The sequence below is a fragment of the Vicugna pacos genome, chromosome 4 (assembly GCF_048564905.1).
Source record: "Vicugna pacos chromosome 4, VicPac4, whole genome shotgun sequence".
Classification (NCBI taxonomy): Eukaryota; Metazoa; Chordata; class Mammalia; order Artiodactyla; family Camelidae; genus Vicugna; species Vicugna pacos.
Window position 1 is genome coordinate 4,070,690 of NC_132990.1, and position 23,262 is coordinate 4,093,951.

General features: G+C 50.2%; 1 protein-coding gene and 2 long non-coding RNA genes across 4 annotated transcripts in view; 1 reads left to right on the forward strand and 2 right to left on the reverse strand.

The window, feature by feature from the left end:
• Positions 1–13,590: 13,590 nt before the first annotated feature.
• Positions 13,591–23,262, reverse strand: part of ERCC6L2 (ERCC excision repair 6 like 2) — a 96,025-nt gene continuing 86,353 nt past the window's right edge. Inside the window, exon 21 of one of the 2 annotated variants that reach the window (XM_072959159.1) lies at positions 13,591–15,567. In XM_072959159.1, coding sequence (XP_072815260.1) covers positions 15,440–15,567 — 128 coding nt within the window. In that variant the 3' untranslated portion in view covers positions 13,591–15,439. Of the gene's footprint in view, positions 15,568–22,235; positions 23,081–23,262 lie in introns of those variants that run through there. The other variant, XM_072959161.1, reaches the window with a different exon arrangement.
• On the reverse strand, positions 20,573–21,576 carry LOC140695963 (uncharacterized). The gene is made up of 2 exons (XR_012071827.1): positions 21,248–21,576; positions 20,573–21,096 (listed from the first exon to the last, which is right to left on the reverse strand). It is a non-coding gene; the product is annotated as an uncharacterized lncRNA (long non-coding RNA).
• On the forward strand, positions 20,696–22,120 carry LOC116279941 (uncharacterized). The gene is made up of 2 exons (XR_012071829.1): positions 20,696–20,914; positions 21,952–22,120. It is a non-coding gene; the product is annotated as an uncharacterized lncRNA (long non-coding RNA).

A 23,262-nucleotide genomic window follows, 5' to 3' on the forward strand; every position in this document is an offset into this window, starting at 1 on the left:
TGTGATCTGATTCTTCTGGCCTCTGAGTAATTTTCTGTCTTAGCCCCAGAGTGGCCTTCCTCAAAAACAGACCTGATCAGTTGATTTGGTTAAAAAAAAATAGCACTAATGACCATGACAAAATGCAAGTGATGCTGGCATTAATAATGACGGCAGTCATTCATCAATCACCTATTACATTCTTAGCGACCTCAGTCTTCACCTGGGGACTTGTGCTGGCATTTCCAAGCCCAGCACCTTCTGAAGTGCTCTTCCCCTGATCCTCCCGGGATGGGTCCTACTCCACCAGGCTGTTCTTCATCGAGTCCCTCATTGAGGCTGTGACCTCAGAAACAAAGTGTAGGTGGAGCCTGGGCTTCACCCGCCGTTGAATGGCTTTGCCTGCCAGGCCCTGGGCGGAGTGTTTGCATACATCATTCCACCTGGTTACACAAGATGGACTTCTGGAGAATAGGGCATTCTGACAGGCTCTTTTTAGGATGGGGCCGCAGACTGCAGTCAGGCCACCGAGAAGTGTCACTGGTTGTACTGGTTTTCTATTGCTGCTGTAACAAATAACCACAACCTTAGTGGTTGACAACAGCGGAGTGTAGCATCTTGCCATTCTGTAGTTTCTGGGTCTCCCTGGGCCAAAACCCAGGTGTCAGCTGCACGGCGTTCTCTTCTGGAGTCTACAGGAGAATCCGTTCCCTTGTCTTTTCCAGCTTCAAGAAGCCATCCTCGTGCCTGGACTCGCGACCTCCTCCTCCGCCTTCCCAGCCATGACAGCGGGTGGGGTCCTCCTCACATGACGTCACCCCACTTCCCCTTCCGCCTCCTCTTCCATTTAAGGTTACACCGGACCCATTTCATTGAGCCCGTGTGGATAATCCGAGATGATCTGCCCATTTTAAGGTCTGCTCCTGAGCAAGCTTAAGTCTATTGGCTGCCTGAATTCCCTTCTGCCGAATAACAACACATTCCCAGTTCCCAGGGATTGGGAGGGGACCATCACACCTACCACACTGGTCCACGGCACGATGAGAAAAATGACAAAGTTGTGATTTTCCCATGAGGCTAATCTGTTTTTACAATTACAGTTCGGAATGTATGCCTTTGCAATTTGGGGGAGGGGATGTTAAGTAGTATGAAATGTGCTTTTGAGGGAAAAATGAAAAGTTGGCAAACTGACATTTTCCTGGTCCCTAAAGCTCCAACCTCTAGGAAACAACGCTTTGGGCCACAGAGTCCCCTGGGTGCTCTCACCGGGAGCATCTTCTGCATGGCAGCCGGAGGCTGGCAACCTCAGGGTGCTGCTGAGAGACTGGGGTCCTGAAGGACTGCAGCCCGACGGAGAACCAGGGAGATGTGAGGGATGTCAATGACAGACACTTGTCATCCCATTCAGATAGCTCCCTGATTAGTACCCCCGTGGAGCTGAGGAGTGGGGGTCCAGGCTGTGAGCAACCATGGGATGGTTATAGGAGGCAAGTTGATGTAACGTGTATCATGATCTTAGGTGACAGGTCGGGCGAGGAGGATGTGTAAATATACGTGTTTGTCTGAGGCTGATGTGGTTCTGTGGATGGAATCAGAGAGCTGTGTGGCCTTCAAGAAGTCACTCAACCTCTCTGAGCCTGTTTCTGCATCATCAATTAAATATACAGCACAATACTTTCCTTAAGGGCATTATGAGGCTAAATGAGATCTTCCATGTGAGGAACTTTGTGTAGTCTACACACTTATACTGCACAAACGAATAAACAAATACCAGCTTTTACCTTATCAAATGGAGAATAGTCTTGACATTTTTGGCTGTTAAAAATAACTGTAATCTTTAATACAATCTGTTTTTTGATTTTTTGCCATTGTCATTTATTTCCAGAGAAACAAGTTAAACCACAAACAACTTTAAAATAGCTTCGAAATCAGCATTTCAGTTTCAAGATGTTGATAGGCAAATTCACTCAAGATCTGGGATAAAATCCAGCCATTGCCAAGCAGATGACTTTAATTCAAAGGTTATGTGTTTATAATACTTTGAAAATGTTTAACGGTCTATTAGTTCCACAGGTAAAGATTTACCTGCTGGCCTTTTAAAATATCAGCAAGTGATTTAAAAGACTAAAAAGAAATGAAAGAAAAAAAGAGAGAGAGGGAGAGAAAGAGAAAAAGTTTAGTTTTGGTTAACTTAAAAATCACTTGAATGCTTTTTTATAAACAGTAAAATTATTATTAGATATTGATGGGTATGTAAAGAGATTATATAAAGGTGAAAACAACAGTCACTCTTATTCCCACGACCGAGAAATAAACACTGCTAGTATTTTGTTGAACTCCCTTCTGCTTCCTTTTTAACCAGCAAGAATAAAGTGATTTTCATACCGTACTGATAGCCCCCAGAATCCTACCAACATAGGCAACAGCAGACCTTGTGGGGTTTTTAATCATTAAAACAACCTCTATTTACCTTCCATTCTTTCTAGATTTCCAGCAATATCTGCTTTGATTCCACTCATATTTTCCATTTTTCCCCTCTCCTAGAAATTTCTGGAATCTTCTAGTACTCTCTACAGCACTGGTGTAGAAGAACATAGCTTTAGGCACCACATTGGGATTCATCCATGGTCACAGATGCTGAGGAACCCAAGGACAATGAAGGTAAGGAGAGAGGAGTCCTGTTCCCCTTCTCCCTGCTCCCAGGCATTTACCTCATGACCACCATGGTGGTCTTGGTGGTCTCGGTGGTGGTCTTGGTGGCTGGGGCTCAGCTCTTGTCCCACTTCCTTCTGCTCACATTCCTCATCTGCTGGGGCTGGAACACTAAACAACTTAACCAAACTCTCATGTCCCTGAGCATTTGCACGTGAGTTCGAATTAGCCACTCCGATACCTCTGTGACAGGCTTGGAAGGTGGCAGTGAGGGATCAGCATTCATGGTTTCTGAGCAGGCGTGTGGATATCAGCGAGGCACGGGGGCCTTGTGTTTAGATGGATGGCTGGTAGCAAGCAGGTGCGGCCTTTGGGGCCGGCAGCTGTAGCAGTTGTTTCTTGATGACAGAAGAGGCAGCAGCTCTTTGGTGGCTCAGTTCTGCAGGATCGCTTTGAGAATCATCTCTGAAAGCTCACCCTAGAGGTGGTTTTCAGCCCTCCCAGTGATTCTATAAGTCATTTTGCTTAATTATGCCCAACCCATGTCCACAAGCTAGAATGGATTCTGTCCTCTGCACCTGAGCTCCCCCTGATACTGGTACCCAGTTGACCCATCTGCTATGAGTCCACATCGTACTAGGCAAGGAGGAGGCATTAGAGAAGTTCTATAATGGCTCGTGTGTGCTGCACTAATTTTATGCTAACCCTCCCAATGACCATAAGAGCTAAGTACTATTTTCATTCCTCAGAAGGGGAAACTGAGCCACAGACAAATTAAGTAACATTCCTGAGGTCACTCAGACAGAAACAGAAGCCAAGATTTGTGCCTGTGCAGTCCGGCTCCAGGGCCCACAGTCTTCATTGCCACCCTCTGCTTCCTGCTTACAGTCGAGGCAAAGTCCAATTGTTGGTCTAGTTTCTCATTTCTTTTGTGTGGAATGAAGCCAAACACCTTAAAGCATGCAGTTATAAAGTGGGCTGTTTTGTTGGCTCTTTGATTCTGTTCATCTTAATTTGAGCCTTTCTGAATCATACCTGAGAGATTTTCAAGCCTGAGCTCCAACAAAGGACCATAAATACCTTGCTCCTATTATGTTTTTTGTCCAATTCAGCTTCTCTTTATCACCCCTCTCCCACACCACGCCTCAGCAGAATGCTATTCCACAAGAAGCTGGTTTAGCTCTTCGAAACTATTTATGTCCTGCATTTGAAGTCTGGAACAGTAACCGAATAGTGTTGCTGCGAAAGACATTTTCAATCTGTTCCTACAATCTCACCCAAACTGTGTAGTTCTTGCTTTCTTTGTTGTGACGATTAGCACGGAAAATGGCTTTTCTCTTCACTCCTGCACAGAGATAATTTGTCACTCTTTGAAGAGTTGTATGTTTCTGAGGTTGCTGGGTTTGCAGTTACAACAGACACTCAGACTTCTGCAAAATTCCATTTATTTTCTGCATGGAATGAAACCGAATGCACCGGTGTCTTCCATAGAGGTCATAGTCCTATTAGTAGCATAATCCCCAGAGTCCACTTCCACTCAAGGCTTGCCATTGACGGTTTCAGTAGCTTTGGTTCACAATTAATTTCACTTTACACATCGAAGTTCTTCTCCCCAACCCCTGTCCTGCTCCATCCAGCACAAAAGGAGGCAGTGTGAACTCGATCGAACTACAGATGCCAAAACCACACAGAAGAATGCAGGCCTGGGTACAGCACTCACCCGCTAAGTCTGAAATCCTTCCCCTGCACGTGTCCTCCATGGACAAGGTCAGTCCCGAAAGCTGACACCACCTTAGCCAGGGAGGGGCTGATGGCGCCATTAGAAACTCTTGCCCGTGGTTACCTCAGACAATATAAATCTGAAACTGGTGCTTGTGTTTATTTAAAGTTATTGGCATCTGGCTCATTCCTGGTAGACAAAGATTATCTTGTTTACGGCAGCCTCCAGATGATGGACAAGACCCTGGATAACGTAAATTAAACTATGCAGGGGGGGGCCCGTTAGCATAAACAACTTCCCTCAAGCAAAACAAATCCTGCCAAGACTCAAGCTGGAATTCATTTAGTATACAGCTTTGAGTTGACTTGTTTCAACATTGGACAACTGTAAAAGCCGAGGGGTAAGAACTGACACCCAAGGGCATCCTGAGCCTGTCCTCTCACTTCCAGGATTTTTTTTTTTTTTTTTTTTGCAAAAGGTGTTTCTGCCTTTGTCATGTTGCAATGCTCACTTCCCTGCAGATACCATCACGCCAGTCACTTCACAGGATGATGGTGTGGCTGTGGACCGTGTGCGCACACAGAAGGCGGGCAGGGACAAGGGGACAGTTTGAAGACTGGCCATTGTTCTTCCAAAAGCATTTGGCCTGGTGGACAAACCCAGACTTGAGACCCTTCGTGAGTTTAATGATACAGAGACAGATAGTAGGATTTCAGGGCACGTGCACAGAGCCCTAGTGGGGGGTCTGAACTTGGCAATGAGCTCTCGTCTCCTTCTGGGGTTTGGAGTTGCTGGAATTGAGATTTATTCACACGAGGAGTTGTGGGGCCTCCTGGAAAAGTCTCATCTCAGGGAAGAGAGACTCTAGCAGACAAGGCAGCCTCAGAGACAGGAGTGTCTCTCTGTCCTCCCTGGAGGCTCAGGAGAAGAGACTGTCCGCAGGAAGCCGTGCCTGGGGATCGCGGCAGCCCCCAGGGAAAAGGGGTGGGACAGGAGAAGGAGGATGGCAGTGGTGATGCACTCCCAGGGGGCCCCAAGGGAAAAAGAAACACTGTGAGTTGGGTGAGGAAGCAGGATGGGAGGAGGATCAGGATCCGGCCTCAGAAGATGGGAGCAATGAATGAATGAATGAATGAATGAATGAAGAGTCCCCACTCTCCAGCACAGTGCAAGAGACATGGGGTGGAAGGGAGACCAGGAGGGAGGGACCAGTGGGACTTTGTTTCTCTGAAGCCGGATTCCCTTTCTGGGCTTTTCTCCCTTTGCTGTTTCTCCTTTAGGTGCCTTCATCTCGGTGGCCCGGGTGTCCTGCAGACAGCGGGGTTCGGCCTTGGGAATGGCTACACAGCGCCTCTGCCATCTACTCGCCCGCCGGTGGTCTGCTCCCTCCCGGCCCGCAGCGTCTTCCTCGTGGCCCTCTTGGGGTGGGGGCATCCTGAGCGCTCTCTGTGGCTATTCACAGGCTGTTACATCTCCATTCTTTGGAAAAACCTCCAAGGAGCCTCCGGCTACCCAGAGATGCCACCTTTATCCCTAGCCACCCATCACTCCCCTGTACATGTTAAGACTTTGGCATCTGAAGGTCCGCCTCTGTCCCCAGCCTAAGCCCCACCTCTGTCCTGGCTGGTTGACTGTCCATGAGCCTCTCAACCTCCACTGACCCTCACCTTCCCTGAACCTTCACCTTTTTTCATGTTTCAGTCATACATATACATACATATATTCATTTTCATATTCTTTTTCATTGTAGGTTACTACAAGATATTGAATATAATTCTCTGTGCTATACAGAAGCTTGTTTATCTATTTTATATATATAGTAGTTAGTATCTGCAAATCTCGAACTCCCAATTTATCCCTTCCCACCCCCTTTCTGCCCTGGTAACCATAAGTTGGTTTTCTGTCTGTGATTCTGTTTCTGTTTTGTAAATAAGTTTGTTTTTGTCCTTTTTTTAAAAAATAGATTCCACATAGGAGTGATATCATTTGGTATTTTTATTTCTCTTTCTGGCTTACTTCACTTAGACTAACAATTTCCAGGTGCATCCATGTTGCTGCAAGTGGCATTATTTTATTCTTTTTAATGGCTGAGTAGTATTCCATTATAGCCCAGGTGACTCTCACTGCTGTTTCTTGGAGGCACATCCAGAGTCCTCCACCCTCCTCTGTGCACACACCCGCTGTCAGCAGGCAATTGCTTCTGACTTCATTGTTGACATCAGCTTCCTCCCCTCATCATACATGAATCTGTATCACAAACCACCTTCTCTCCCATCTTGGGGGAAAAGGGGCTTCTCTCCTTTACTTCAGAGTTGGTCCTCCTGGATCCAAGTCCCCATCCTTCCAGCAATCAACATAGATTCCTCTCTGTCTTTCGCCTTTCTATTTGGTACCCCACCCTCCCCACTAACTGTGAACAAACTCATGTTTGTTCCAGGCTTTTTTTTTTTTTAAAGACAAAACTAAATAACAGTCCATCCTTGGCCCAGCCTCTCCTCTACCACAACAAGACACCTGCAGCTAACCCTCAGGGATAGTCCTGTGTCTCTTTCATGTCACAGTTGAGCTAGGAAAGGTGGTCTGCATGCTTGCTCTCTTCTTCCGCCTTCCCACACCTGCCACCCCCACCCCTCAACCCTCAGCAACCTGGCTTCCAGGATGCTGTCAGGGCCACCACTCAGCCAGCTCCCCAGATGACCTTGTCATCTCTACGCAGCCTTGGACTCGCTGTGATACCTCCTTCCCTCCGACACTCTCTCCCCATCCCCAGTCCCCTGTCTCCTCTGCTTCTTCCTAGAATGCTCTTGATCTCTCCGAGAAATCCCGCCAAACTCCCATCATCTTCGCCGTGGCCTTCTGCAGCCACATTTTGTAGCCCAGTCCTGGTTAAGGAGCTCATGACCATGGCGCTGCTCCACCTGGATGTCACATGCAAACCTCAACCTTAATGCGTCCAAAACTGGGCTGATCACGTTTCCTTCCAAACTTGGCATCCTTATCCACCCGGTCACTCACGCCAGAACCTGGGAGCCTTCCACCTTCCCCCATGTGACCCAGTAATGAAGTCATCTTGGAAAACAAAACAACAATATCAAAAATGCCTGAGGCGACACAGCTGGGGTTCACAGCTGCCTCGGCCACCTTGTCACCTGCTGACACAGGGCCAGGCTCCGAACCTCTGTGTCTGTTTTCTCACCAGTGAACTGGGCATGAGAACAGAATCTACCACACTATTAGATATAAAACAGATAAACAACAAGGACCCACGGTATAGCGTAGGGGACCATATTCATGATCTTGCAATAACCTATAATGGAAAAGAATCTGAAAATGAGTATATAGACGTATGTATAGGACTGAATCACTTTGCTGTACACCTGAAACTAACACAACATTGTAAACCAACTGTACTTCAATTTAAAAAATTAAAAATAAAAAAGTTCTTTGATAGAGTTTAAAAAAAAAAAAAGAGTATCTACTCCACAGGGATGTTGTACTGGTGGCATGATGAATGCATGTAGAGCCAGAAAGTAAGAGCTCAGTACATGTCGGCCCTGACCATCACTGCCCTCGGCCCCAGGGACAGACGTGGTCCAGGCAGCGCTCCTCCAGGTCTGGTCCACACACTGCGGCCAGTTCGGGAAGTGCTCATCATTGGCCTGCAACGGGGTAAGTGGAGAAGTTGAGAGTAAGCGTTTTAAACTGTCTTAAACTGTTATAACCTTGAAATGTGAAATTATTATAGAGTCTGATGGATAATTTTACACATGTTGAATTTAATAGTAAAAAAACTGGGGCTTCACTTCACACCCACATTGATGGCTATTGTCAAAAGACTAGAAGGTAACAAGTGTTGGTGAAACATCGGAACACTGTGCACTGTTGGTGGGAAAGTAGATCGGTGCAGCCTCTGTGGAAAACAGTACTGCAATTCCTCCCAAAATGTTCAAAAATTACCATATGATGGGCAATTCTGCTTCTGTATGATATCCCCCGAAGAATTGAAGGCAGCGACTGGAACAGACATTTGTACACTCATTGCATCATTTTTCACAGTAGGCAAAAGATGGACGAAACCCAGGTGCCCAGCACAGGATGAAAGGAAAAACAAAATGCAGAGTATTTTTCGGCCTTAAAAAAGAGGGAAATTCTGACACATGCTGCAACATGGATGAAATTTGCGGGCATTATGCTGAGCGAAACAAGCCAAATACGAGAACAAGTGTCTCATCCTTCCACGTGTATGAGGTACTTAATAGTCAAAGGCACAGAGACAGAAAGTAGAATGGTGGTTGCCAGGGGCGGAGGGGGAAGGAAAAATACAAAGTCATCATTTCACGGGGAGTTTCAGTTTTGCAAGATGGAAAACTTCCGGAGGTTGGTGGCACAGCAATGTGACTGTACTGAACACTTCTGAACTGCCCACTTAGAAAAATGGTTAGGATGGTCAGTTTTATGTTATGTGTATTTGACCCCAATTAAAAAACTTTTTTGATGAAAAACATTGGGGCTTAGACATTTGTGTTTTCAAAATTGCGTATGTCTGGTAATTTGTTTTATAAAAGTATCTGTCCATGAAGGACTGGAAACAAAACGAAATGAGTCCTTCAGTGCACACTGCAGATGCTTCCAGAAGTTCTGCCGGGGGCCAGGTTCTCCTCCATTCCTTCCTGGCTTGCCGGTCTGCACTCTCACCCTCTCCAATCCACCTCCCACCCTGTGGCAACAGCCATCTTTCCAAAGGGCAAGTCTGACTTCCCAGCTGTCTTGGGCAAAGTCCTTCAGCCGTTTTGGTGCCTGCTTGGAGGAAAAGCTCCAGCTCCTCTGCAGGGCACACACGGCCCTCTGGGCTCCAGTCTGAGTCCCCTCCCAGCCTCCGGGCTCCTCACCCCGTGAGTGGACCTGCCAGTCCTCTGAGCATCCCAGAGCTCTGCGTCTCCTCTAGCAGGAGCACCGGCTGCCTTTTGCTTGTAATGCCTTTGCCCCCGTGTCCCACCCACCTACTTCTGGCTTGTCTGTCAAAGGCCGCCTTTTCCAGGAAGCCTCCTCTGAAGGTCTGGGAAGCCGCTACGAAGATGACTGACCACGGGAAAATGAGCTTCCTTGGCAGTGACACCAATTTAAGAAGCTGTCAAGGTCAGGCACGCTATGCCCCCTGGATGGGGAAGCTCGAGGCAAGTCGCAGCATGGCACTCCCCAGATGATGCTGGAAGGCCCGCCCGCTGTTGCCTCCTCCACATACTCTGGCAAACCAGGTCGCAAACCAGGGGCTCGTGAAAGCTGCCCTGCGCCAAGCAGCTGGATGGTGTCAGATAAGAGGACCCCGAGGGCGCGAGCCTCTGGGGACCCGCCCAGTCCCTGCTCTGCGAGGCGCGGGGCTCCCGGGGCCTCCCAGGGGCCCCCAAATTGCCGTCTCTCCTTTTCTTCCACCTGCGAGAAGAGAGCTTTCGCGCCAGACTTCTGATGTGTTCCCGGGAGAGTGGGGAGCAGCCCGGGGCGGAGCTGGCCGCCCCCAGCCAGCAGCTTGGCTGCGCAGGCGCAGACGGGGGCCCAGGCCGTCCCTCGGTGGCCTTGACCTCCCAGCCCCACCCTGCGGGGGGCGGGAGGCGGGGGCGGGGGTCAAACCACGTGCTCCAACCCCTGCAACCATTTTCGTGCTCTGCCCAAATGATACCTGCGGACAGAAAGGGGCACCGCGGGCCCCGGGCCAGCCTGCCTTCCTGGATCCGTCGTTCCCAGGCGCCTCCTGAGTGCAGGAATTCTTCAAATAGAAAAAAATAAAATAAAAATCATTATTATACGGAGACCCAACGTAGAAATTAGGAATTATTTATGGTTTCCTGCGGTCCTCCCAGGTATAGTATGTCAGATTCAAACTGGAAACTATTTCTGGGATGAAATCCTACTTGAAATTTTTTTTTTGTGGTTTATATTAATGACTGGTGACTGGCAGGTTTACACAAACAAAATGAATATTCTAATTTGGTGGGTAAGCAAATAAATTACTTTTATAGGATTTAGTCACTTTCCATGGAAGCTTTGATTTATCCAAAGAGGCACCTATGCTTACAGGTTTGCTAAATCGCGGACTTGTGATCCTGAAGGCCTGGTTTCTTAGATTAAACAGGAGTCCGGGGCCGTGCCTCTGCGGGCTTTCTGCTTAAATAGGGAAATATAAAATGCTCGATAAGTAGAAAGCTTCTTTGTTGATGTTTAAGCCCGCTGGGAGCCCTGAGTCTTTGAGATTTGACCTACATACAAGGGAATAGACCTTTTCACAGGCCGTCAAGTGCCTGGTGGAGTTTGTGGAGGACAATGACATTCTAGAGATGGCCAGCATTGTATCTTGGCCACACAGAAGCTTTCTCTGGCTCTGCCAGCCCCAGGCTTTCTGTGAGATCTCTGCTGGTTTTAAATTGCTACAAGGTCTGAGAGGGTCCTCTCGGGTTTTCATAACTCTGGAGATGACATTACTGACAGATAAAAAGGCTCTCACAGGACAATTATCAATGTTGAAGGGCTGTGTTTGTATAGATACCCAAACACACCCACCAGGGAGCTATATGGTGAGAGACAAACTCTGAGAATCTGAGGCAAAGATAAACAAACCAGTTTCAGCGACAGAGCCAGGTCATTGCCCGGGGTTCCTAGGAAATGTTCTCTGAAGGAGCTCTGACTGGCACAGGCCGTCTGAGAAGAGAGACGCTTGGACAAAGAAGCTAAGTGTAGCTTGCACTTTGCAAGCCTCGCTCGATCCAGTTGCCCCAAGTGAAATGGATCTGCTCTTTCCTGGAGGTTCCAGTGGGAGGCATGGGAGTGACTGCTCAGATCTGGGCTCCCTGGTCGTTCCTTGGTGAAGGGAGGTCTGTGGCGCACTGGCCTCGGGGTCCAGGACGTGTGTGAAAGGTTCCCAGGGCAGGATACCCCAGGCCCAGCCTGGGAGCTTAGAGGAAGAGGAAGCAGGAAGCTGCCCCCAGGCACACGCATCACTCAGCTGCGGGCCTCCAGACGGACCTGTGCCGTATCATGACCTGTACTGTGCCACTGGCGAGTTGAGGGCTGGGGATTTAATTTTTCTACCCTTATGTGATTCCAATGTTATCCAAAATAAGTTGGATCTTAAAAAAAAAAAAAAGGTAGGAATGTCTGTGTGCTGTTAATGTGGATGGAGGATGGCTGGTCTGCCTGACCTGGAGCGGGTCCAGACAGAGGGCTCCCAGACCAGGTCTGGGTTTGGGGGCAGGCGGGGAGGGCAGTCAGGTCTGCAGCCACCAGGGAAGGCTTATGTTACTTCTGAGCGGAGCTGAACTAGGCAGCGGGTCCCCAAGGATGCGGAGCAAAGAGGGCTCGGGGCTCTACACACTTACTTTTTATTTTCAAACTGTTATATAAACACATATGCAACCTGCCCTGGAGGTTCTGGCCTGGAGCCAACCCATCCCCTGGGTCCTGGTGCTTGGGCACCTCAGCTTTATAGCATTTGGAAGGCAACATGATTGGAGCAGGCTGTGGACTTTGCTGATGCCAGGAATTTATTTTCTCTTGGATTCAAGGCCTCCTTTGCTTTTGGAGAAAGAGAGAAAAGTTTGTTCTGGATGAGTATCGCCAGGAGATACGTCATTCTGGTTATTTTGGATGCCTCTGGGCACCCAGCACAGACCTCTGGGTGCTCTTGGGTCCTTAGGGAGAACTTCCTTGACCAGTCTTCCAAAAAAAGGGGGGAAAAAAACCCGACCCCAAACAGTCAAAATAAAACAACCCATCCTGGCCTATTTCATTCATACCACCTTAACTCCATCTGGAAATATTGATTTCTTTGTTTATTATCCCTGTCCTATTAGACATGAGCTGCATGAGAGCATGGACCTTGTTTGCACAGTCACTGCTCCCTCCCTGGCATCTAGAACAGTGCCGGAAATACAGTAGGTGCTTAAGAAAATTGTGGCATGAATGAACGTGCCTTCACATGTGCACAGGATTTGTTTTTGTCAGCTTGGTAAGACAGGCAGAAATGACTGTCATGAAGGAAGAAGATCGCTAGAAACCAGAGGCACTGCGTACCGTGCAGGGCTGCGTGGGGAGGCACCAGGGTCCGTTAGGAGGCAGACTGGGAGAGGATAAAGCATGGTCATGAGCCTTTATTGTGACTCTCATGGGAAGGGATGGGTGAGGCAGGGTACGCAGCTGTGCAGATTCAAGATTGACTAGTTTAATTGAATTGCTTTGACTCTGGGTGACAGAGGTGGCCCCTCCTTGTCTAGTATTCGGTGATTAGGGCGGAGGGACGTTGCCTCCAGGAGTGTAAAAGCCAGATTGAGGAGGCGGTTTGGAGTACGGGCTCTGGTTGGGTTAGTTTCCATATGGAAGACATGCAGGCAAATTGTGTGCTGTCTGGAGGAATTAGCTAACCCTGGGAGGGGCCGTCCCTCACTGGGTCCCCAAGGCCCCTAGATGTCAAAGTATCATAAAACACAGATGACAAAAAACATGATTAATACAGAATGGCTCTTTGACACGCACAGAAATGTAAAATTTGTGGGGGCACAAATGTGATGTCTACACAAATGCGAGAACCAAATATACTTAGGGTGAGCTAAGACCACCGGGGCTGTCAGTCCATTTCTATTGGCCCAGAAATTAACATGTTCCCTTTGGGTGGCTTTGCCAGCAGGATCCCCAGTGGGGAATGATCATTTCCGACAGCGCCCCTCCCAGACTTCTGACTGGGGTACATAACATACATACAGAGGATTGCATCAATCAGAAGGTGCAGCTCATGAATGTTCACAAGCAGAACACATCCAGGAAGCCAGCACCCAGAGTAAGAAACAGTTCTGCCTGTGTTTTACCTTCCCATCAATGGATTCATGTTATGCCTAGCTTTTCCCTCTGACTACATTTGTGAAATTCATGCATACGATGGCACACGTGGAAGACAGTCACTTCTCACTGCCGTACGGTATCCCATTGTGGGGACACACCACAATTTATTTATCCACTCAAATGTAAGGAGCATTTGGGGAACTTCCAGTCTGGGGCTTTGACACCTCCAATGACTTTTTGCCCAATGGTGTGTCAGGCAGTTTTGTCTTTTTTTTTTTTTTTTTAAATGGAGGCACTGGGGATTGCACCGAGGACCTCGTGCGTGCTCAGCACGCACTCTACCACTGAGCTACACCCTCCTCCCATCAGCCAGTCTTTTAGTTGTGAGCAACAGAACTTACCCCGGACAATTTGGCTCAGAAATATGGTTTTATTGGAACCATTCTAAGTGGTAGAAGGAAGAGAGGGAACAGCCAGATACTGAAAAGGACAGGAATCAGGGCTCGCCTACAAGGGGATCTCGGTGGCAGGAACTTGGGGAGGGGTGACTTCTTTAGATGGCAGAGTAAGCTGACCCACCTGCACAGAAGAGGGTTCCTCCCTGTTGTGCAGAACACTAGTGTCCCACGGGAATTTTATCATGGGCATGGGGGAAAAAAACCACCCTATGGCTAAGTCAATTGGAAAAACTGGTTTAAAAGGTTATATGGCTCAGGATCTTTCATATAAGAGAGTATATTTAGCCTTCAAGCCTTTTAATATTTCCCGAACTTGACTTTTTTCCTGGAGCATCGTCTTCCACCTCAAGGGGCACGAGTGTTCCCAGGAAGACAGCCTGGGGACATGCTGAGGCAGAGGAGAGTGTGAATAAAGGGGAGAGTGGAAAACACGCTTTGGGCTGAGTTTTTAAAGCAAAGACAGGGATTTGGGATGTCTTTTCTGGAAAAGAGGGAACTTTGAAAAATAGATGACCAGGGTCATCATCCTTCAGGAAAGACAATCTAGCACGTGTTACAAGGATAACATTATTTTGTGTGAGTTTGGCAGTTTACAGAGTCTCTTCGAGCATGTCACATCAGTCATCTCTGAGGGTGGGAGTTAATAGCCCAGGTTACAGAAGTGCTCACTGATGCAACGTGCTCTTGGAAAGCTGAGGGTCAGAGGGACAGAGGAGGACTTGGACTCATGGGCAAAATCCAATCGAGCTGTCCACGACTCTCTGATAACTGCCAATTTAAGGCTTAGTTCTGGATTGGGGTTGTAATTTAGTCATGCCTGTGAGTGCAGTCACTTGGGAGAGAATGGGGGGTAGAAGGTCTAGACGTAGGGCTTGGACAGTGTCAACATCAAAAGGCCACGTAGATGGAGATGAACCTGCAAAGAATTGTCAGAGAGAACACTGAGACATCGGAGGAAGTCCAGGCAAATACTGAGCTACAGAAGCCAAGGCAAGAGAGTGTCTCAGAACAAGGGACCAGCCAGCAGCCTCGATGTTCAGAGGAGCCAGGTGAGGTGAGGGCCGGAGGCGGGAGGACAACACTGGGTTGGTTGCCATGGGGACCGAGGTGATGTGGAGGCGCGTCACTAGGATCTCCCTCCCTTCAAGAGAGGCCCCGGCCGAGGAGTTCAGTTACTGGTGCCCTTGAGCTGTGGAGCCCTCAGGGGCTGCCTCAGTGTTTCCGCAAGGCCACGTTCCTCCAGGGCAGCCAGCAGCCAGTGCCTGAGCGGAGTGGTCGTGTTAGGACTCACATGTCTGGCCAATGTGGGTAAACTTTGCACTACGCTCTCTGGGGCGCCTCTATCTCTGTCGCAGAGTCTGCTTCTGGGAAGGACCTGAATCGACACCATGGCCGTTGGTGACATCAGTGAGAGATGTTCAGATGGAATTACGAGGCGGGAAGCCAAGCCAGGGTGAATTAAGAGTGAGTAGAAATTGATGAAATGGACAACCCGTTCATTGGAGGGGGCTTGGATGGGCCAAATGCTTTTGGCCACTTGAGAACAGAAACTTCTTGAAAGTATCCCGTAGTCCTCAGAAAGGGGTGAGAACCATCTAAAAGCAAATCAAAATAACAATGGTGAACCATTTTCTCTTTCGTGGGTACATCTTCCTCAAAGCCGAATTTTTTCGGATGCCAAAGAAAAGCTTGTCCATTAGCACTGCCTCCTCTTTTCCATTTATTGGAAAGTCTTCAACTTCTCACTTTCTTTGCCACCCTTAGCAGAATCCAAAAGCTGTTTAAAGCCCTTGAGGAGATGACAGAGCTAATAAAGCGCTGAAATCAGCACTTTCTGGAAAAAGATAAACTTCGAGTTTTTTCTCCAACCGGTGCTAACGAGAGGAAATTCTGGGATGCACTTCAGATAGAGCGAAAAGGTCCCCAGTGGATAGTCTGAAAAGCAACAAGGATTAATGAACAAAGAAAATGAAAATAGGTGCATAAATGGAAACAGAATTACCTGGATCAAACAGAAACAACAATAATGTTCTGCAGACTTTTTTGTTTTTTGTTTTTTTTTAAAGAGTCACACATAACAAAAAGAGCACATAAATTGGGAGGGGAAGCTCAGAGTTAAAAATGTTCTAAGGATGATGTAGGAGGTGAGGAGAGGGTACAAATATGGATTACCCACAGATTTGATCTAAACATGCTAACATGTTTAGGGAGGCAAGACAAGGGTAGTCAAGTGTTCAGCTTTTCCCCAAGGAGGGAGGAAAACAAATGATAAAAAAAAACTCTCCACTGTTTGCAAGGCGCAGGCAGGTCTCTTTCCTGGAGCGCGCACCTGACTGGGCCCGAGGGGTGGCCAAGGGGTAGGGGTTCAGTGGACCAGGAGTTACATGCACCGAGCTGGGCTGTCCACACCGTTGCATGCGAGGCCCCTCTCGGCGAGTGATGGAGCCGTGGGCCAGGAGAGAGGGAGGGTAGGCTGTAGGCTGGGGCCTCCATATGTAACCCCACCCAGCCCCCACAAATGTTAGGGAAGGAAGGAAAGATGGAAGGAAGGGAGGATGGAAGGAAGGTCATCTAAGGGTGGCACCTCTGAATGACCACTCATCCTGACCCGGAATGGAATTGCAGGGTCAGCCACAGGCTAAGAGTCCCCAGGGCGGGGGGAGGGGGGGTGCGGTAGGCAGGTGGGTATGTGCATCCTGGGAACTCCCGGGGGACACTTCTGATGCTGACTCCTAGGTGCAGGAGTGTGAAATCCAGGCTCCCTGGCCTCAGGTTAGGATAACTCTGGGTACAACTTACCCTCCAGAGTCCCCAGCAAATTCAGGTTGAACCTACAACCACAGGATCAGCCTGGAAGCTCACCCTTGCGTGGCTTCCTCCCCTTCCCTCCCTGCTTCCCTCCCTCCCTCACCATGTCCCCCGGTACCCCAGAAGAGGGGCCTGGGGAGAACTCTCCCACCCTCTCCTACTTGTCTGTCCCCTTCCTCTTGACTCCTGCTCCCAGTCTCCCTTCTCCCCTGTGCCAGTTATTACGCTCCCAGTCCACCCTACTCGGCTCTGCTCTGTCCCATGGAACCATCGTCACAGGACTCTGACCCTCCCCTGTCAGTGGTCCCTGTGGGGCTCTGCCAGTAGGGGGCACTAGAGGGGAGCCCAGGGCTGCAGCCAATAGCAGGCGGTGCTCCCTTCTGTCTGTGTCTGTTCCCATCAGCGTCAGCATCGCCCACACCCCCTGTAACCCCAACAGTGCAGTGGTTTCCAGCTTTCTGCCTCCCTCAGTCCTAGGACCAGCCTCCCCCTGACCTCCCTCTGACAGACCAGTACCCGCTGGTTGGTGAGTCCGTCTCAGAGATGTGAGTCCAAGTGTCCGCTAGAGGCTGAGGTCTGGGTCCAACTCCTCAGGGCCCCTTCTCTAAGTTTCTAGGACCTGGATTCTTAAAATCCTTCTTCCCTTTGTTCCTTGAGAATGCTAGCTGCTTCTTCCCATTACAATATCTGCACATTTTTTTGCCTTTAGGTTCTTCAACACCTGTTCAGCCAATTCACTATATGAAATTGTCTCGGTTGAAATAAGAGGTGAGGTTTGCCTTCCTGGCTGAACTCTATAAGAACTTTCTCTTCCTCTCTCTCCCCATTTCTTCCAGAGCCATGATCTCAATGCATCGCCTCCGGTTCCCTTTGCGAGGTAAGCGATAAACCCAAATGATCAATTTTAAAACTCAGCTTTTCTTCAAGATTCCCATGAATTCCCGTGAACCTATCAATGCAAACAAAAGGAAAAAACCTCCACCGTTATGAAAATTGCGTGTCGAGAGAAGTCAAATCATCCTGACAAAATTTTCATTGGCAAAATTTGACTTGAGGAATTGTCGAAGTCTTCTGTGCAGCGGAATTACAGGGTCAGATGTGTGTGGGGTTTTGATGTGTTTTGGCTGCTCAGTGTCCATTTGCAATTCTCCTAGTAATTGCCTCAGTCCCGCCCTCTACCGCTTTGCACTAGAAGGGTCAGAGGGGGCTACTCTCCCCAGCCGTGGTGGGGAGAGCTGACACGGGGCTCAGGCTTGGCTCTTTCCCGTGGGACTTGGGGTTGAAAGCCTGGCAGCTGGAGCTTCTCTTGCCATTTTGCCGCTGTAGGCAGACTGAGAATCAAGCCAGCTTTGGGAGGAGAGTGGAACTGAGTGGTGAGATGGAGACACTGAGCCTGGGTGATGTCCACTGAGCTTTTATACTGAGCCACTATGGAAACTAGCCTTACACGGGTAATTTTCTTTTTTGCTTAAGCCAGTTTGTGCCATTTGCATCAAAAGAGGTCTACCAATGTAACAGATTTCTCTAGAAGATTTGAGTGAAAAACTTGAAGCCACTGCAATGGTTCAGGCATTCGAACAGTGGTCGAGAACTGGAAAGTAACAGGGAGAGTCAAGAAATACTTAAGAGGTAGAATCTGGAAGACCTGGTTACTGAGTAAACATAGTGGATAAGAGAAATGGAAGCCTCCAATGAAAAAGATGGAGCTCAGATCTGGGTAATAAGATCAACGGCTGATGATAAAATCACTGCCTTGAGGAGAAGAATGAGTGTAGAGTTGAAGAATTCCATTTTGGACATGAGCATGAGGTGCCCATAGATCACCCGAGGCAGTGTGATCACACCAGAGCAACTGGGTGTGAGTCTGAGACTCAGAAGAGCGGTCACGTGGTGCTGAAGATCTACCATCACCTCCACACAGATTAGTCAGAAACATGAAGATAAATGGAGATGGTGTGGGGTGAGACCAACCCCAGCCTGAAGGCAGCATCCTGGGAAACATAAAGGACAAGCTGAGAAGTGGGAGCCCACCAAGGAGACCAAGGAGAGAGTAACAAAGACGCACGAGGACAGCCAGGAGCACAGCCGTGAAGTACGGGAGCTTCGCTGTGTGATGTCATGGGCCACCTTGTCCCATCTAGGAAAGCAAAATGAGTTCTTTCCTGAATACACTGGTGGATTTTAAATAATCTGTGTCCCTGACTTCCTTCTATCCACTCTGTTCATACCTTCTCCTCTTCCGGGTCACCAGGGCCTCCACCAAAGGATGGGAGGAAAAAATACGGAGACGGGGACTCTGAGCAGGGAAAGGAAAGCTTTGGGATGGCACGGTGTCTGCTGCCCTGTCTCTTTTTGAAGTCACTGCACTATGGCCAGGCACAGGGGCTGAATTTGGTTCCTGCAGCAATAATTGGTCGTAACTTTACAAGTGGTTGCTTCAGTTCACTCCTGGGATGCGATTAGTGTTCAGGATACCTGAGGTTTAGACAGTCCCTGGCAGATACATGCTGATGCTAAGCGGAAAATTTTTAAAATCCGTCTTGAGAAAGAGAAAGCCACTCTTGCTTGGTTATGCTCCCTGGTTGCTCCTTCATCCGACCACCAGCAGGGCTGTTAGAAGGTGCAGTTGCTGCCGCCACAGATTCCGTCACTCCTCCCATCCCGCGTGTCTCATCCAGTCTTGTGTATTTCACAGTCGCCTGTACTTCCTGTCCTGCGCCCAGAGGTTACTGGGAAAATCTTCCGGTGTCCTCATTCCTGCCCCAGCCCCATTCGATTGAGTAAAAGAGCGTGTGCCGTGGGCATGATGAGAATCTCAGCGCTTCATCCTGAAACTGGGCTGATTTTTTTTTTGGGGTGGTGATACAGAAAATGTTAAAAGCATAGTTAAAAGAAATGAGGCACGTTTATAAATGTGTGGACCATTTTCAAAAGAGACCCACCATAAGCAGGTAACAGTGCCCTGGGGTGAGGCGGGAAACGGCTCTTTTGTACCCTTTGAATTTCAAATTGTGAATCTATATAGAAAAATCAATTTAAAATTACGTAAAAAGGCAATAAAGCCACTAATAGAATACAAATTCCAGGAAGAAAAAAAAATCCTATTACATAAAAGGTAAATTCACAGAAACAAAAAGGAGGGATTCACTCGAGCAAAAGCTAATCAGATGGTCCCTGTTTACTGTCTCTGAGTCTCTGCCCATCTTATGTAGATCACAGAAGGGAGGGTGGAGAATCACCCTAATTCCTAGATGGGAAATGGGGGCTAGGGACCCTTGTGGTGCCACTGTGGGTCCAGGAAAGGGAACCACTGCTGACACTTGATTTCGCAGTCACTAATTAGTGACAGAATTCCTACCCCCTCCCAGGACAAAGGCAGCCCAGACTCCGCCTCATCTACATACGTGGAAGTGGCCAGAGGCCGCTGCTGCTGGGCAGGGCTGGATGGGAGGGCGTGGGGGTGGGGATGCGGTGTGAAGCAGGGGCGGTGAGGGTTTGTATGTAGCGGGTAGAGGGCTCTACAGAGCTTGTGTTTGTGGGAGAGAGAGGGGAATGTCACAAGGCTGCTTCGGGGTTAGGACACCTGTGGTGACTCCAGGATGCAGCCAGGCAACAGGAGCAGCAATGGGGACAGCAGAGGAGGCCGTCAGGTGAGTGCCAGGAAGAGGAGCCGAACGTGGAGACTGTTCTGACTGGTTCATGCCCGGAAACTCGGACCACTAAGCCACCCACTAACATCCGCCTGCCCTGACATCCACCTGCCCGGTCCACTTAGCACTACTGTTACTAACAGGTGGCTGCTGCCTCCTGGCCTCCAGGACACCGGTGGTGCTGTGGGTCGTTCCATCTCTGCTCCAAAGTCAAGGCTTTCTGAAGCGGTGGAGAAACGGGCTGGGCAGCGGGGGCCGGGGCACGGCGGAACTGCCTGGCTCCATAATGCCTCTGCCACTCCCGGACTGTGACTCTCTGGGCCTCAGTTTCATCCTCCGCAATAACAGACAATAATAATAATAGAGATAATAATAATGATAATGATATGATGATGATGATGATGATACCCCGAAGGGTTGTCAGACAGTCATATGAGAATATCCACTTGAAGTGTTTAACAAATGACATAGTAAGTGCTGAATAAACGTTGAGACGAAGCCCTCAGAACCTTTATTCCCCAGCCAAGTACCCTCAGCCTGCTTAGCAGAGGAAGTATGAGGTTTACAGCCGCCGGGCTCCGCGTGTGCTTTAGCACGCTCTCGGGGGAAGCGGTGTGGAAAATGGATTTGGGAGGGAGGAGGCTCAAGACTAAGAATCCAGGGAGAAGTCTGCAGGCAGCCAGATGGGAGGTGGAGGGGCGGGACCTCGGGCCCTTGGCAGTGTGATTCGTTATTTTGGAGAAATTCTCTCTAGGACCCGATAACAGGCTGGGAGCGGGCCCTTGGCCCAGGGCCGGGCTTTGATGGCGGGAGGAAGATGGAAGGTAGGGAGGGCAGCTGCAGGGAAGATCCTGAGGGGGGCGGGGTGGGGGTGACACGTGCGGCTTGGGACTTGAGGCAGAAGCAGCAGGCCCATGCGCGGCTGTGAGCGGCGGGGTGGGGTCCGAGCAGGAGGCAGAGTATTTATGCACGTGGGGGGTCCGCTTCCCGGCGCAGCTGGCCCGGTCTAGGTGCAGTGCAAGGAGGTGCTAAGCCCGATTTCCTCGGTGTGCCCGGCTAGGCCCCCCAGGGGCGCTCGCGGACACTGCGCCGGGGACCCACCAGGAGTGCCACCTCGCCGGCTTCCTTCCTCCCTCCCACGCACCCTCCCTGCGTACCTCACCGTCCTCAGTCCGAGCTCCCATTCTGCCAACCTCCCCGGCGCCTCCGCCCTCCTGCTTCCCATGACCTCAGTTAGACGCGCTGGGGAGCAAGCCGAGGCCGGTTTTCCAGCCGGCCGCCGGCCAGACCGCAGAAACCGCCGCCGCTCGCTCCCGGCGGCCGCGCGCCCTCCGCGGCCCGGGCGGGCCGGGCGCAGGCGGCGGGGAGGGGGCCCTCTCTGCGGGATCCCCCAGCCCGGGCTCGGCCCGCGGAGGGTCTCGGTTTGCACAACCGGCAGAGTTCTGACCCCGCCGGCCCGAGCGGCTTCTGCGTGCTGGGCGATCGCGGGCGGTGCGCCGCTCACCGCGGGGTTTGAGCGCGCGTCCCCCTCTTGACCCCCGCGGGTCAAGACCAGGGTTGGGGATTATCACGCGCTCCCTGCGCCCCGAAGCTCGAGGCGAAGCAGGACCCCCCAAAGGGCTGCCGCTCTGCCTTCCGTGCCTCACTTTTCGCGGTGGACGAGCACCCCGGGCCTGGTGGAGAGCGACCGACCACCCATCGCCTCCTGCGCACGGGGAGGGAGGGGACTTTGCCGAGATTTGCGGCTGATGGGAGATAACGCGCCCTTAAGGCGCAAGTCCCTGGAGTTTGCTGCGTTCATGTTTTCCATCAATACAGCCAGAGCGTAATGTAATTAACTTTCTTTTTCTTTTCCCCAAAGGGAGAAAATAAATCAGATTCGGAGGAACAGACTATCTCCCCAGCTTGGGGGCGGTGAATTCCCCGCAGCCGGGGTTTCCTGCGACGATCCTCAGCGGCGGAGGGTGGCCTTCTGGACACTCAGAAAGTTCAAATGAGCTGTACTTTATTTAAAGCGATGTCTACATACATACACTTTATAATTTTTGGCCGTCGGGCAGGAGGGGAAGGCGGAGCCTGGAGCGAGACGGATTCCCCGACGGCGCTCCTGGGAAAAGGCGTGCAGGGGCCGGGGATGAGGGTGAGGGGGGCCGGGAAACACACGCAGCTCCCGGTGCCCGACACCATCCCGAGGGAGGAGAGCCGAACAGCCTCCCGTTGCCCAGGCTGGGAAATCTCGGCGTGGCGCTGCCCGTCCCGACACTCAGAACTTCCAGTCACCTCCAGCGGGGTCTCAGCCTCTCCCTCCGCCCTGTTGTCCTCCACCCCTCTTGCGTATCTTGGAGGTTAGGTTAGTCGTCAGAAGCATGTTTTGTATTTGGCAATCCAAAGCCTCAACTTCTCTGCTAGGCCCAAATTTCTGCTCATCTGGAATTTTAAAGGCCAAGGGAGACGGAGGAGGCGGTGTTGTGGCCTTTCTATTCTTTCAGGCCTGGCGCGCGGGCAGGGGAGGGGTGGGGGAGGGCGGGAATTCCCAGCCACCGCCAGAATTCGGGGGTGGCTGCTCTGATCACTCGGAAGCCCACCTTGTTTCCACCACTCAGACAGCACCCATTATTTGAGCCTGGGTTCCTTGGTGGGTCTTGTCCCCTTACTCGCATGCCTACCTAGGGGTCACTTCAAGCTTCCTGAGACCTGCTTGTCCTCCCAAACGTTCCCCAGCACACTGCTGCGCCCTATTTAGCACTACGGGAGCTGTTAGGCCTTGCAGGGCAATGTGGCAGCGCTGGGCCATTTCAAGAGGTAAATGTCACCTCTGCAAGGGTCCCACAGACTGGTCAGTTTTGCCTTTTCCTGGCAGGTCAGTGACGTGCTGCCTCTGGGGGTGACTTGCCTGGTCATCTGGCTTCTGGAATGTCCCAAATAGGACAATCAGAGCTTCACTGTTGATGGCATTTTCCAACATGTGAAGCAGGAGGGTGAGGTATCTCCTAAAACAGGGGAATCAGGGAGTTAAGGGGTCTGAGATGCAGGTTTGATGTGGTGCTGGGGAGAGAGGGGAAAGTGGATTGAGGAAGGAAAGTTATTATTAGGTTGCTGGGCAAGGCATTAGGGGTTCCACTGATACTGGCGAGCAGGATGCTTACAGGGAGGGAGTAATGGGGAGGGAATG